Source organism: Onychostoma macrolepis, chromosome 07 (genome assembly GCF_012432095.1).
Source record: "Onychostoma macrolepis isolate SWU-2019 chromosome 07, ASM1243209v1, whole genome shotgun sequence".
NCBI classification, from domain to species: Eukaryota; Metazoa; Chordata; class Actinopteri; order Cypriniformes; family Cyprinidae; genus Onychostoma; species Onychostoma macrolepis.
The window spans coordinates 48,260,060-48,275,685 of NC_081161.1; the positions used below are offsets into that span (position 1 = coordinate 48,260,060).

Sequence of the window (15,626 nt, forward strand, 5' to 3'; positions counted from 1 at the left end):
GTTTGGGATCATTGTCATGCTGAAAGACCCAGCCACGTTTCATCTTCAATGCCCTTGCTGATGGAAGGAGGTTTTCACTCAAAATCTCATGATACATGGCCCCATTCATTCTTTCGTTTACACGGATCAGTCGTCCTGGTCCCTTTGCAGAAAAACAGCCCCAAAGCATGATGTTTCCACCCCCATGCTTCACAGTAGGTATGGTGTTCTTTGGATGCAACTCAGCATTCTTTCTTCTCCAAACACGACAAGTTGAGTTTTTACCAAAAAGTTCTATTTTGGTTTCATCTGACCATATGACATTCTCCCAATGCTCTTCTGGATCATCCAAATGCTCTCTAGCAAACTTCAGACGGGCCGGACATGTACTGGCTTAAGCAGGGGGACACGTCTGGCGCTGCAGGATTTGAGTCCCTGGCGGCGCAGTGTGTTACTGATGGTAGCCTTTGTTACTTTGGTCCCAGCTCTCTGCAGGTCATTCACTAGGTCCCCCGTGTCATTCTGGGATTTTTGCTCCCAGTTCTTGTGATCATTTTGACCCCACGGGTGAGATCTTGCGTGGAGCCCCAGATCGAGGGAGATTATCAGTGGTCTTGTATGTCTTCCATTTTCTAATAATTGCTCCCACAGTTGATTTCTTCACACCGAGCTGCTTACCTATTGCAGATTCAGTCTCCCAGCCTGGTGCAGGTCTACAATTTTGTTTCTGGTGTCCTTTGACAGCTCTTTGGTCTTGGCCATGGTGGAGTTTGGAGTTGGACTGTTTGAGGTTGTGGACAGGTGTCTTTTATACTGATAACGAGTTCAAACAGATGCCATTAATACAGGTAACAAGTGGAGGACAGAGGAGCCTCTTAAAGAAGAAGTTACAGGTCTGTGAGAGCCAGAAATCTTGCTTGTTTGTAGGTGACCAAATACTTATTTTACCGAGGAATTTACCAATTAATTTTTTAAAAATCCTACAATGTGATTTTTAAGTGGGAGAACTTGCACAATTGGTGGCTGACTAAATACTTTTTTGCCCCACTGTATAGTAGAAACTTAATTTCCTGTAAAGCTGCTTTGCAACGATTGTATCGTAAAAGCGCTATACAAATAAACTTGAATTGAATTGAATATATATATATAATTAATATATATATATATATATATATATATATATATATATATATATATATATATATATATATATATATATATATATATATATATATATATATATATATATATATATATATATATATATATATATATATATATATATAATTTGATATATATATATATATATATATATATATATATATATATATATACATATATATATTTATTTTTTCTTTTCCGAATCAAAATTCAAACAATACCCAACCCTAGTCATGAGTCAAGTCAAGTCACAGTTGATCATCATGAATCAAGTCAAGTCACCAATGATCTACATGAGTCAAGACAAGTCAAGTCACAGTTGATCTTCATGAGTCAAGTCACAGTTGATCTTCATGAGTCAAGACAAGTCAAGTTGATCTTCATGAGTCAAGACAAGTCAAGTTGCAGTTGATCTTCATGAGTCCAGTCAAGTCGCAGTTGATCTTCATGAGTCCAGTCAAGTCACAGTTGATCTTCATGAGTCCAGTCAAGTCACAGTTGATCTTCATGAGTCAAGACAAGTCAAGTTGATCTTCATGAGTCAAGACAAGTCAAGTTGCAGTTGATCTTCATGAGTCCAGTCAAGTCACAGTTGATCTTCATGAGTCCAGTCAAGTCACAGTTGATCTTCATGAGTCAAGACAAGTCAAGTTGATCTTCATGAGTCAAGACAAGTCAAGTTGCAGTTGATCTTCATGAGTCCAGTCAAGTCGCAGTTGATCTTCATGAGTCCAGTCAAGTCACAGTTGATCTTCATGAGTTCAGTCAAGTCACAGTTGATCTTCATGAGTCAAGACAAGTCAAGTCACAGTTGATCTTCATGAGTCAAGACAAGTCAAGTTGCAGTTGATCTTCATGAGTCCAGTCAAGTCAGTTGATCTTCATGAGTCCAGTCAAGTCACAGTTGATCTTCATGAGTCAAGACAAGTCAAGTCACAGTTGATCTTCATGAGTCAAGTCAAGTCACCGCTGATCATCATGAATCAGGTCAAGTCTGCAATGATCTTCATGAGTCCAGTCAAGTCAAATCACAGTTGATCTTCATGAGTCAAGACAAGTCAAGTCACAGTTGATCTTCATGAGTCAAGACAAGTCAAGTCGCAGTTGATCTTCATCAGTCAAGTCACAGTTGATCTTCATGAGTCAAGAAAAGTCAAGTCGCAGTTGATCTTCATCAGTCAAGTAACAGTTGATCTTCATGAGTCAAGAAAAGTCAAGTCGCAGTTGATCTTCATCAGTCAAGTCACAGTTGATCTTCATGAGTCAAGAAAAGTCACAGTTGATCTTCATGAGTCCAGTCAAGTCACATTTGATCTTCATGAGTCAAGACAAGTCAAGTTGCAGTTGATCTTCATGAGTCCAGTCAAGTCGCAGTTGATCTTCATGAGTCAAGACAAGTCAAGTCACAGTTGATCTTCATGAGTCAAGTCAAGTCGCAGTTGATCTTCATGAGTCAAGACAAGTCAAGTCACAGTTGATCTTCATGAGTCCAGTCAAGTCACCGCTGATCTTCATGAGTCAAGACAAGTCAAGTCACAGTTGATCTTCATGAGTCCAGTCAAGTCACAGTTGATCTTCATGAGTCAAGACAAGTCAAGTCACAGTTGATCTTCATGAGTCAAGACAGGTCAAGTCGCAGTTGATCTTCATCAGTCAAGTCACAGTTGATCTTCATGAGTCAAGACAAGACAAGTCAAGTCGCAGTTGATCTTCATCAGTCAAGTCACAGTTGATCTTCATGAGTCCAGTCAAATCGCATTTGATCTTCATGAGTCCAGTCAAGTCACAGTTGATCTTCATGAGTCCAGTCAAGTCACAGTTGATCTTCATGAGTCCAGTCAAGTCAAGTCACAGTTGATCTTCATGAGTCCAGTCAAGTCACAGTTGATCTTCATGAGTCAAGACAAGTCAAGTCACAGTTGATCTTCATGAGTCCAGTCAAGTCACAGTTGATCTTCATGAGTCAAGACAAGTCAAGTCACAGTTGATCTTCATGAGTCAAGACAAGTCAAGTCACAGTTGATCTTCATTAGTCCAGTCAAGTCGCAGTTGATCTTCATGAGTCCAGTCAAGTCACAGTTGATCTTCATGAGTCCAGTCAAGTCGCATTTGATCTTCATGAGTCCAGTCAAGTCAAGTCACCGCAGATCTTCATGAGTCCAGTCAAGTCAAGTCACCGCAGATCTTCATGAGTCAAGTCAAGTCACAGTTGATCTTCTTGAGTCCAGTCAAGTCACCGCAGATCTTCATGAGTCCAGTCAAGTCACAGTTGATATTTATGAGTCAAGTCAAGTCACCGCTGATCTTCATGAGTCCAGTCCAGTCACAGTTGATCTTCATTCAATTCAATTCAATTCAAGTTTATTTGTATAGTGCTTTTTACGATACAATCGTTGCAAAACAGCTTTACAGGAAATTAAGTTTCTACAATATATTATATATATACTCATACATATTTACACACATACATACAGCAGAAACCCAATATATTTAAGTTATGACAAACTTAACTTGGTAATTCTGTATGTTGTCTGAGTATTATGAACTATTATCCTGTCCCGATCCAGCAGTAGAAGCTGTCTCTGAACTCCCAGCATTGTCTGTCACAGCCGAGAATTCTGTCAGTGAACTCCCTAACTGTTCTATTGCGGCTACAAGGGCCGTTTTGGAACTCTCATCCCAGCCAGTCACGTCCATGGGAGCCTTAAATAAACTTTCTGTACGCACTGTTAACCCTGTCATTGCCAGAGAGGTCACAAGTGAACTACCTGATTGTCCAGTTTCCACTAATGAACCCGAGTGTGAAGTGTCAGGCCGTTTAACCATAATCAATGCTCTTGACGTTGAACTATCTGTTTGTCCTGTTTCTACGAATGAGTCTGACTGTGAATTGTCTGCCAGCGTAGTTGTACTCACTGTCTACCAGTCCAGTCTCAGTCGATGCACCCAATTTTGAACAGTGTGTCTGTATGAATGTAGCTGTTGAATCTAATTTTGAACTGTCTGCTGATCTGATTTCTGTTAACGCCAAGTCGAACTACCTGTCTGTCCCATGTTAAGTAATGAACCTGTTATTTGCCCCACTAGTCCAGTCACTACCCCAGAAACCTTACCTGAGCTCCCTGTAGGCTCTAGTAGCCTTGCCACAGCCCAAAGACCCGCCTTTGAACTCTTAAACCTGCCTGTCATGAGGTCAGAAACTACAAACGCACTCCATGTCCGTCCCGTTAGCCCTATCAGTGCCAAAGAAACCACTAATGAACCGTCTATCTATCCTGTCTCAGTCAATAAGTCTAATTTTGAACCATATGTCTGTTCCATTTCAACCAAAGAACCTGATTTTGAATTGTCTGCTTGTTCAGTTTCAATCTGTGAGCCTGTTTATGAACTGTCTGTCTGTCCAGTTTCAGTCAATGAGCCAGATTTTGAACTGTCTGCCCGCTCAGTTGTTACCAGGGAAAATATTGATTAACTTTTTGTGTTCCCTGTCTCAGTCCTTGAGACTGCATATGCTCTCTCTGTTTCTTGTGTCTCAGTTTTCCCTAAGTTTCATTTGCTACCAGGGGTCTCTGCTCTGTCTGCTCTGCCGTGGTGGTCTTCTGCTCCACCTGTTCCATCTGCTCCAACGTGGGGGTCCTCTTCTCAGTTGGCTCTGCCCTGGCTTCCTGCTCCACCGGCTCCGCTCTGACTTTCTGCCCAGCCCTGGCTTCCTGCTTCTCTGGCTCCTCCCCTGGCCTCCGGCTCTGCCCTGACTTCCTGCTCCACCGGCTCTGCTCTGGTTCCCTGCCGTGTCAGTTTCACTCTGGTTCCCTGCTCTGCCTTGATGCTCTGCTCTGCCGGCTTTGCCTCAGTTCCCGGGCTCTTTACTTCCACATGGACCTGGCCCCCCCGTTCCTCTCCTGTTCGGACTCCTGGACTGTATTAAGTTGGGAGCGTCTGGAAACTGCGCTCCTTGGTGGGGGGCTCTGTCACGAATCCGGTTCGTGGTCTTCTGTCCACTCACCCCCAGAGGTCGCTTTTGCATTATATTGACTCTCGCACTACATAGACTGTTACATGTCACTCCGGACTACAGTTCCCATCATCCATTGCACTGATTATACACACATACAGCTGCATACAATTTGACACGCTTTATAAGCCTTGGACTTCCTCTTTCAGATGGCCAAGTATTGTTCAGCCTTTATCACTGCGATAGCTGATAGCTACTTTACGGAGTCTGTCTTAGTTTTCTTAGTCATACTCATAGTCATAGTCTTGCCTTGCCTGTTTTCCCGTGTTTTGATTCTAACCTGTGTATCTTGGATTAACCCTTTGCCTTACTGTTTCGTATTGTGTTTGCACCTCGCCTGGACTATTACCGTGTACCTGGATTATCTCTCTTAGTTTTGCCCTTTTGGATTACGTTTGCCGTTGACTGACCCTCGCTTGTTTACCGGACTGCTCTGTGTCTTGTCTTCTACATCCCTGTTTGCCATTGTCTGACCCATGCCTGATTGTTACCACGCCTGTTAATAAAAGCTCTGCAGATGGATCCGCATGCTTCCTCTGTTCCTTCCATAACAAGTGGCTATTTGAGACAACAACAAAAAAACCATGATTCTCAATTTATCCAGAATCGTGCAGCTCTAGTGTGATGTCAGACTCACATTACACGCGCAGAGCACAAAGAGCATGATGTGTGTGTGTGTGTTAGTGTGTGTGCATGTTTATAGATGCACACATCATGTTTCTCAGCATGTTTATAGACGCGCGACGCTCGTGTTTAATGCATCTGACTGCAAACACACCACAGCTCACGGACGCTGCCTTCATGAATATTAATGAACATCTCAGGAGCAGATATTTTGCCTGCATGGGTCCCATATAACCCATGCTTAGATTCAAGCACAAGAAGACGTGAAAGAGCTCCATTCAGTGTGAATTGCACTTCTTTCCACATCTTCTCGCGCTTGAATGGGGGGAAAAAAACCATACAGAAGCATGCAATGGTATTTTACATTTGGTTATTACATTTCTGTACCTGAACACCTACAAACTCAAAAGCCTAAAGCATTGTTTTTATTTTTTTTTTATTCTTGTTCTATTTATTTATTTGTTCTTATTTACTGACTGTTTACTTGTCTTCAGATGGAACTGAGAATTGTAAAACCGAATTGATATTTATAATGTTGGCATGAAAAAATGATATCAAACTTTTTTTTTTTTTTTTGTGGAAGGGGAAGTAAAACCTTGAACCACTGTTGAACCCTTATGGCCAAATCACATGCGTGAATATTCAGTTGCCTTACGATTTGATTAGAGTATTATTATGATGCATCACAATGCATCTTTTCCTCCAAATCTTTAATGAATAATAATTGCCATATTAATAATCACAATAAAGCTCTTTTTTTTTTCTTTTTTTTTAAGAATAAAATTAAGATGCGATAAAAAATGTAAAAAAAAAACAACAAAACAGTAGAGCAAATACAATATAGGCCTATGAAAAAAAAGAAATTATCAGTGCTTCACATTTTCTTTTTCATTTTATATCTTTTTTTTTTTTTTTTTTGCAGAAACATTCAAGTAAGAAATAATACAAAAGTTATTTAGACCAGAGCAGTAATTCCCTCTTTTCTTTCATTGTTTGAGGTGTATTATATCATATATTATAAATCACCAACCACAACTGTTTATGTTCACTGAAGACATACCCGTCTATGTTTAAGCGAATACTCACCAAGAGATCTTTTTGCATTTAAAAACTAGTTTTAACATCAAGCACGTCCCACAGTACTTTCTCATTCATCCATGTTCTTTTCGTAACAAACGTAAAAATGTGTCCAAATATCTTGCTTTAAAGAAGTTCATTATCTGGTAAAAGTAAGATTATCTGGAAACAAAAGATGCTATAAAGTGCGTTGCTTCTAAAGGCATACACAACATTTTGTTATTAATAGCCTATAACAAGAGTACTTTCTTACAATAAAACAGTACATTACATTAACAGTACATTGTATGACTGTTTAATTACCTTTATGCAAAATTGTCCAAGATTAACATCGTGATGTGTCATGAAATGATTATATTCCACAGCTGTAGTGTGGGGTGGGTAACTACTGCAAGCTCAGCTATGTTAAGATGAGAAAAAAAAATCAATTATTTGATTAATTATAGCCCACTGTGTCTAGCTACTGCTAAAATATGACCTATACCTTCGCTGTGATCTGCATCTTTTCTGCGTTAAAATGTGCTGTAAGCTTTGAAATTTTTTTCAACAAATTTGACTGACTTTCCACTTTATTTTTGGCAACTTTTCTCTTTCATATTTGCGCAGGCCTTGCAACGTCCGCACGTGCATTCAAAGCAAAGCGTTAAAGTGTAATTTTAACAGTCAACTCATTATAAAATGCAGTTACAATACTTTCCGGCATCTCGCTCAAGACTGCATAAATTACATTTACTATATAACCTTTCATTGACAAACATACAAGTAATTACAACTCTGCAGAAATTATCTCCATGAGAGATCGCAATTTGAGTATAAGTTATGTGTAAACGCATAGATAAAAGCTCTGTCGGCAGGCATTTCATAATCACTATTGCAGACAAAAATACTATCAGTAACTCTGATAACACACCAGTTAAGATCAACTGTGTTTATGCAATTATGTATTTGCTGTTTTGTTTGTTAAATTCCTCACAGTGTATACTTACACCAGCGAAGTAGCTGGCTTCATATTTTAGCCTATTAAACAACCCATACTGTAGTTTCATACTGCAGATGCTGAACATTTTAAAACTGTAGTTGACTACATTGATGCAGAATCGATCAACTCCCCTGTGGTTTATGTTCTCTATTTAAAACATTTGACTTTGTAAATCTACGTATTTTGTGTATTGTTAAAATTAGAGTTGCTGGAATGCTAAAAGAAAGAAGTAAAACAATAAATAAATAAATATCGGTTTTGCATATCGGTCATCGGTCAATAACTGGTATTAGTTCTAAAAAGTGAATACGGTGGATCTCTAATAATGGGAAGGGAGGATCGCATATGACACTGTTATTATTGTGATTATCTGATGATAGATTATTGTGCTCTGTTTGTCATTTCTGTTCTAGGTCGGACGTGACGCCAGCAGCACCAGGAATCCGGTCTAAATCAATAAATGAAGAGCAGCTAACCACGTAACAACAAATGCAGCTTTAGTTACAAAAGTCAAACCCATCTGTTGAATCACTGTAAAAAAAGAAACAAATAAACGGCAGTCACAGACATTCCTACCCAGATTAGATTTCCCAGAGGAGATTTGCTTTCTGAATTTTACAAGCTCTCTGAGAGATGGATTCAGACTGGATTAAATGACAAAGTAAGTCTGTGAAACAAATGAATCTCCAGGGAAAACTAGTCCTGTCAAAACAGAGCTGAAGATCAAAGTAAAGCAGGAACATGGAGGACACTTCTCACCGCTCACTTCTGCTGCTTTATACTCACTGACCAACTCAAATTAAGGATTTACCTGTCAGAGACATCGACACATCATCTACAGAAGAACTGGGCTATCTGTGTGTGTGTGTGTGTGTGTGTGTGATACAAACACCTGAGATCACCAACATTATGGGGCTCTAACGATCATTAAATAGCACCAGAAAGGGATAGTTCACTCAAAAATGATCATTCTGTCGTCATTTACTCTGCTCATGTCATCCAAACCTGCGTCACTTTCTGAAAAGAAGATATTTTTAAGAACTTTGGACCCCATTGGCATCCACTGTACTGTTTTGCAGAAGAAAGTCACACGGGTTTGATGTGAGGGCGAGTAAATGATGAGAGAATGATGATTTTAATTAGTTCACAGAACGTTCACTGTAAAATGTTAAAATGCAGTAATGAGTGCTGCTGGTTAAGTCAAAACACAGAGATATAAAACAGACACACTGCATCAGAAAAAGCATTAAAACAAACATTTATTTGTTCATTCAGTCAGAGCAGATCTGAGAGCAACTGAGCGTAATTAACAGCCTGAGTAATTGCCAAACAATGAGAATGACCACAGAGTGAGACTCTGTGCATTCTGAACACAAACACACCCTTCATCTGTGAGTGACATTTGACAACAGCAGCAGCATCATTTCAACCCAGCAGCGAGAGCGAGAGCAGAACAGCAGAAGAGCGTTACCTGTGTCCGGGAGGTCAGAGGTCAGAGGCCATCTTCAGGACGCACAGCGTGGAAATACAGCAACACAGTAAGATGGGGAGGAGGGACAGTGTTCGAAGGGTTCGGGACAAAAGACGGAGGGAGGGGAGAGACAGACAGATCTGTTTCCTCACTAAACAAAAGAATGGAAAACGGAATGAACCATACCTTGGTTGTTTAACGTCAGGTGCGCCAGACCTTGAAGGAAAGAACAGAAAAAAAAGAAAGAAATGAAAAAAGAAGAAGGTCATAAAAAGGCACGGGAAAAAAGCAAGCATTGTCACAAGGTTGGACTGCAGTTTGTGACAGACATCCCGGGGCACGCTCGGATGTCAAAGATCAACTCAAAGCAAAAAGGGAAAAGAAAGAAGAGAGAGAAAATAAAGGCTGAAAAAACAAACAAACGAACGAACGAGTGAACGCTTCTTGAGTGAGGTGGGGATTGGAAAAAAAAGCATTTCATTCAGTGCAACCCCCGAAGGCCATTGCTCGCTCAAATGCTTTTTTTCCCCTCTGGTCTTATGGAAACACACACACACACACACACACACACACACAAAACTGTTTGGCAGAGTTCAAGAGTGTCTGGATTAGAGCGCTCCACGACACAACACACACTTCTGTCAGAACAGAAACACCAGACCAATTCATCTACAACAGCTCCGTTCCACATCCACATGTGACGACCCATCGCTTCATGAAGACAAACGCCAGACTGCTCGAGACTCCTGAGACTGAACCCGAGGTGAACGAGGTACAAAACACAGCGAACAGATCTCGCCATACTTCCCTATAGCTGACCGACTACATTAAGATGAACTGGATGAAAGTCAGGCTCATAATTCTTGTTTGATTTTGTTGGGATATTAGAGGTAAAGCAGATTTCTCTTTCTATCACTCCATAAATCAGAAAATACTGTCAACAGACAGAAAAAAACATAAATTGTCACCATGTTTTTAGGAATAAATTTTGTATTATCAACAAACCCCTCTATAAAAACCCTCAAAATATAGATAGGAATAAAATTGTTACGTTTGGTGTGTTTAAGTGCTGCTGAAGTGGAGGAAAAATAAACTCACAGTCTTTATTTATTTCCACCATGTTTTTGGGAATAAATGTTGTATAAACCAATGTGAATGATATATGAACAAACACTGAAGTGGAGATATGGATCGGAATTTAAATTTACAGACGCAAATAGATAAAGTGCAATAAAATACACACTGTAATGTTACTCTAATCTGAAACATCACATTGTGAAATGTGTCCAAACTGTCTCGGTTATGACTGGACCGATGTAAACACGGCAGCATTTGTTCCCAGAAATAAAACACAAATGTGATCATATTTTTTATTGAAGACAAGGGTGCTGTCCATGTGGACATCCACCTAAATTAGCTTCTAGTCACAGATGAATTGCAACAATAAAATGCAGAATTTGACTGGACATCAACAACAAATCACGGGGACGCATCTGTTGCTACACAGAACAAGCTGTGTAAGGCCACACATTATTATTCCCAGTGTGTGACCCATCAGAGCCGACCTGAGGTCATTCTCCAGTCACCATCCACCTCATAATCTGCATGACCGGAGATGAAGGTAAACACAAAAGGGTTTCTACATCCAACACCTTTAGAGGCACAAGACCACAAAATTAAAAAAAATTAAAATTAAACATTCCGTGTTCGACACGCTCACTGCGTTTACATTCGGCTAAACAATGCAATATCTCAAGAGCAATAGCTCTTTTCACGCAACATACGTGTCAAAAGTAACACATTATTGTTGCCCACAAACCCTGGACTCAAACCAACCGTCACACGGACTGAATTAGCTGCAAGAACACAGCAGATGTTGAAAGGCAGTAATTTCATCCGGTGAGTGGAGAGCAAGTCAAGGACTTCTGGAGAAACCGGTCTCTTTCAGCGGAGCGGTGCTAATGGACAACACGAGCCGAAGAACAGCCACTCGCTAAAAACACTCGCTCAAACCCTTACCACTGCATTTTAGCTGAAAGATGCTAACTGAACTTAGCACAGGTGTGTGATCCCCATCAAAACACTGCAGAATGTCCTGCTCCGGGGCTAATCTGACCATCCTGACAACATTCTCCTGTCAGCAGATTCAGACCGTGAGAGTCGACTCCTTTGATTCATAAGTTTGAATCTGAAGCGGAGTTGGAATGAAAGGAAAAGGAATTTACTAAACTGTAATTCAAAAAGATTCAACACAGCTGATGTATTCTGGGAAATGAAGTCCCATTACTTCCATCTATCTATCTTCAAAAAGTGAAGCTTTATAAGCATCTTATATTAATCCAACATTCAAAGCTTTACAAGACAAACTGTTTTCTTTGTAGTTAAAATCATCATGTAAATTTCAAATCATTGTAATTGTACTTTACAGTCACATTTGCTTCCTGTTCCTGGCCATTCAAATTCTTGAGCTGAATTGGAATTCATAACACACTTATTCATCATTCAATTCTGAATGATGTACAGCACTGGCTGAACCCAAAGCTCCTCATTCACTGACTCTCATGTTGACACACAAACTCCATAGGCAAGGCAAGTTTATTCATATAGCACATTTCATACACAATGATAAAAGGTGTTTTACGTAAAAGGAATTCAAATAATCACAACAATAAAAACAAGGAATTTAAAAACTTTTAAAATGATTTAAAACTTGATTTAAAAAGAATGAAAACAGTTAAGAATAGAAAATGATTATACATAAAATACAGTGCAGTTAGTTCGGACGTAGCTCAGCGCTCATTCAACAAATACACAGCTAAACAGATAAGTTTTGTGTCTGGATTTAAATGTGGCTAATGTTTTAGCACATCTGATCTATTCTGGAAGCTACCCAATCTATTTAAGTCCTAGGCCACTGAGTGGTTCATAAACGAGTAAAATTACTTTCAAATCAATCCTAAATGTAACTGGAAGCCAGTGTAAGGACCCGAGGACCGAGGAGCTGCCGCTGTCTAATGGTCTTCTTTGGAAGGCCGGTGAGGAGACCATTACAATAGTCCACACTGCAAAAAATGCTTTTCTTACTTATATTTTTAGTCTTGTTTCCAGCCAAAATATTTTCTAGAGAAGTAAAAATGATTGTCTTGTTTTCAGAAAAAACATGTCAAAATTAAGTGAGTTTTTGCTTGAAACAAGCAAAATAATCTGCCAATGCGGTAAGAAAAATAATCTTGTTTTCTGTTTGACATAAGATTATATTTCTTACCCCATTGGTAGATTATTTTGATTGTTTCAAGCAAAAACTCACTTAATTTTGACATGTTTTTTTCTCAATAATTTTTACTTCTCTAGAAAATCCTTCTTTATTTAAGAATTTTTTTATATTTTGGCTGGAAACAAGACTAAAAATATAAGTAAGAAAAGCATTTTTTTGCAGTGCACCCTGCATATCAATGGGGCTGTAGTCATTTGGAGATAAGGCTAGGTAAATCTGGGTATAATCAGCATAGCTGTGATAGGCAATTTGGTTCTTTCTCATTATTTGACTTAGTGGGAGCATATACAGGCTAAACAAGAGCGGTGCAAGAATTGAGCCTTGTGGGACTCCGCATATCATGGACATCCACATCCACTTAGACTTATGCTCTCCTATACTCACACACACGCATGCACACACACACACAACACATGCTGAACAGACTCGTTATACTGTGCTTTCTGCCACTGTCTGGTTTCATTAAGAACTACTGAATCAAGCCACAACGGTCTGACACAATTCTGCTTCTGGATAAACTCTTCTTTAATTCACAGGTTAGCACAACAAGGTTACCATCTTCTCTTTCACATCATATCTAGTGTTTCCAAACGACGCTAATTAGTTGTGAACTTAATGAGCAACATCAGAGACATAATGAGTCTGCGGTTCATGCAGGAGAGCAAATTGCTCTGAACAACAAGAAATGAGGAGAGTAGTTTGTAGGAGGCGATGCAGATCTCAAACGCTGACAACGTGTGCTTTCTTCTCTGAGACGATGAACTGTGGACTGATTCTGTGCAGTCAGAAGAGCTGATTTAGTGTGTGTTTGACTCAGATAATGAGATGCAGCCGTCCAAATGTCCTGCAACATTCTGATCTTCCTCTCACACAACAACAGGCCGCACTGACCTTCTCCGGCCTGACCTCTCTTTCCTGATCTGAATTATTTTGCATATATCTGTAATTTCTGCATTTGGGTTCCTCTTCAAACCTTGCCGCTTCTTACCAGAGAAAGTTCTTTCTGTCAGCTTCAGTTCTGCTGGGTTTCAGAGGGAAAAAAACATCCTAAACGCAGATAATAAAACACAACGAACTATTTAATCACGTTTAGTTAGGAGAACAAAAAACAATTAAGCAGGGGTTAAATACACGTCAAAGTTTGGTTTAGGGTTGTTTTTGAGAAGCGATAGAGGACTGTGGTGTTTTTGCAAAATTAACCTGAAGGAAAGCCAAACGCTGCTTGTTGAGTGGATGTTGATCTGTAATCTAATGTGCATTATCAGATCATACTTGGGTCTAAAAACCTGTCAGCATTCAGAAAACACTCTGACGGCATAAGCAGAACACGTTACCCAGAATTCCCTTTTGCCCCCAAAAGGACGCAACAGAGAGAGGAAAATAACGCGGCGATGACAGGATATGGAAATGATGCGGTGCCGCTCTGAATCTGGCTGTCAAACCACTGAGAAGAAGAGCAGTAAAGTAACGCAATTCAGACGAGCTCAGACAGAAAGTAGAGCAGCAAAAACAATTACCGTAAGTATGAATTATGAATTAGACTCACATGGAGGACCGTGTCGATTATACTCTAAAATCACCATCAGTCCTCCTACTGCTGATGACTCAGAGCAGTGAACGGGTGGGAGTGAAGAGCTCCGCTTTACAGGCACAGATAAATCAAATCAAAAATTACATAAATAATTACATGCAGACAACTTAGATCAAATCAAATCAAATAAAAAACATAAAATAAAATAAAAATGTCATACAAATATAATATAATAATAATAATAATAATAATAATAATAATATGTTAAATATGTAAAATAAACAGAAACAGGATCAACTCAGGATCAAAAAAGAATATTACTATACAATAAATAAAAAAGATACATATGATAAAATAAAATTTAAACAACAATAAAAATTACAAATAAAAACAATAAAAAAACAATATAAAACATTAATAAAAACAATACTAAAAACAATAAATAAAATCGACAAAGCTGTCAAGTTATTGCATTAATGCAGCAATATTAAGTACAAAAAAAAAAAAAAAAAAAAGAATAATTGCAGTTAAAAAAAAGTAATTAATTACAAAAAAGGCTCTTCCTCCCATCAGAGTGGTAGTTAATTCATTTGAGAATATCAGTCAACTGACAGCACTAGTTATCATGTAACTAACTAGCAGGAGGATGGAGAGCTGCAATGAAGACATTTCCCGTGTGAGACGACACACAGATTAAACACACACACAGTCACACACTCACACACTCACACACTCACACACACTCACACACTCACACACACACACACAGCGTCTCTGGCGGAGTTGGACTGATCTGAAGGAACGGAGCCAGTTGTAACAGGATCTGAGGAGGCTGCCGTCTGATTGGCCATATGGGAGCGTGTGGGAAAACGCTGCGGCCAACAGCGACACGGGAGTCCCGTCGCTTTCACACGTCTCGCAGAAACACAGCGGCCAAATCAGACGCCCGTATCACTGCCATCAACAGATTACCAAACCGGCCATGTGCTGCAGTCAACAGACTAATAATAGAGCGGAAGAGACTTTCACTTCCCTCGCTCGTATAAGCGTGCATTCACCACTGCGCTGTGTTATTATTATTCATACTGCAGAGGATCTCAAGCATCCTGCCAATAATTAAGACAACGATTCACAAAGCTGGCTTCAGCAAACCAAGCGTCTGATTGGCCGACTGATTGAGTGACAGATGGAGGAAGACTCATCATTTTGTCATTAAGGAGGATGTGCTTGGAAACTCAAAGCGGCCTGCAGCTGCAGCACAGAGCTCACCGGTTAGCCTGGATCCAGCTGACCACACATCATTCATCATTATTATTATTATTATTGTGAGACATTCTCAGCTCACATCCATCAGACACACGTCCACCGCTATACTGTACAACACACAACATGAGCATTGACTTTATTGATTAATTACAGGCAAAAACATTTTTTTATGCAATGGTCAATTCTTTTTATGAAGTGTTTTAACAAACTAAATGGACAGAAAATACACTTTTATGTGTTTATTATTTAATT

At 39.4% G+C, this 15,626-nt stretch overlaps 1 protein-coding gene across 8 annotated transcripts in view; it reads right to left on the reverse strand.

The window, feature by feature from the left end:
* nrxn2b (neurexin 2b) overlaps positions 1 to 15,626 on the reverse strand; it is a 476,055-nt gene that overhangs the window by 338,962 nt on the left and 121,467 nt on the right. For 6 of the 8 annotated variants that reach the window (XM_058781462.1, XM_058781464.1, XM_058781459.1 and 3 more), the window contains exon 4: positions 9,490 to 9,519. The exons of the other annotated variants lie outside the window; for them this stretch is intronic. In XM_058781462.1, the coding sequence (XP_058637445.1) occupies positions 9,490 to 9,519 (30 nt within the window). The remainder of the gene's footprint in view (positions 1 to 9,489; positions 9,520 to 15,626) is intronic. 8 annotated transcript variants of the gene reach the window in all.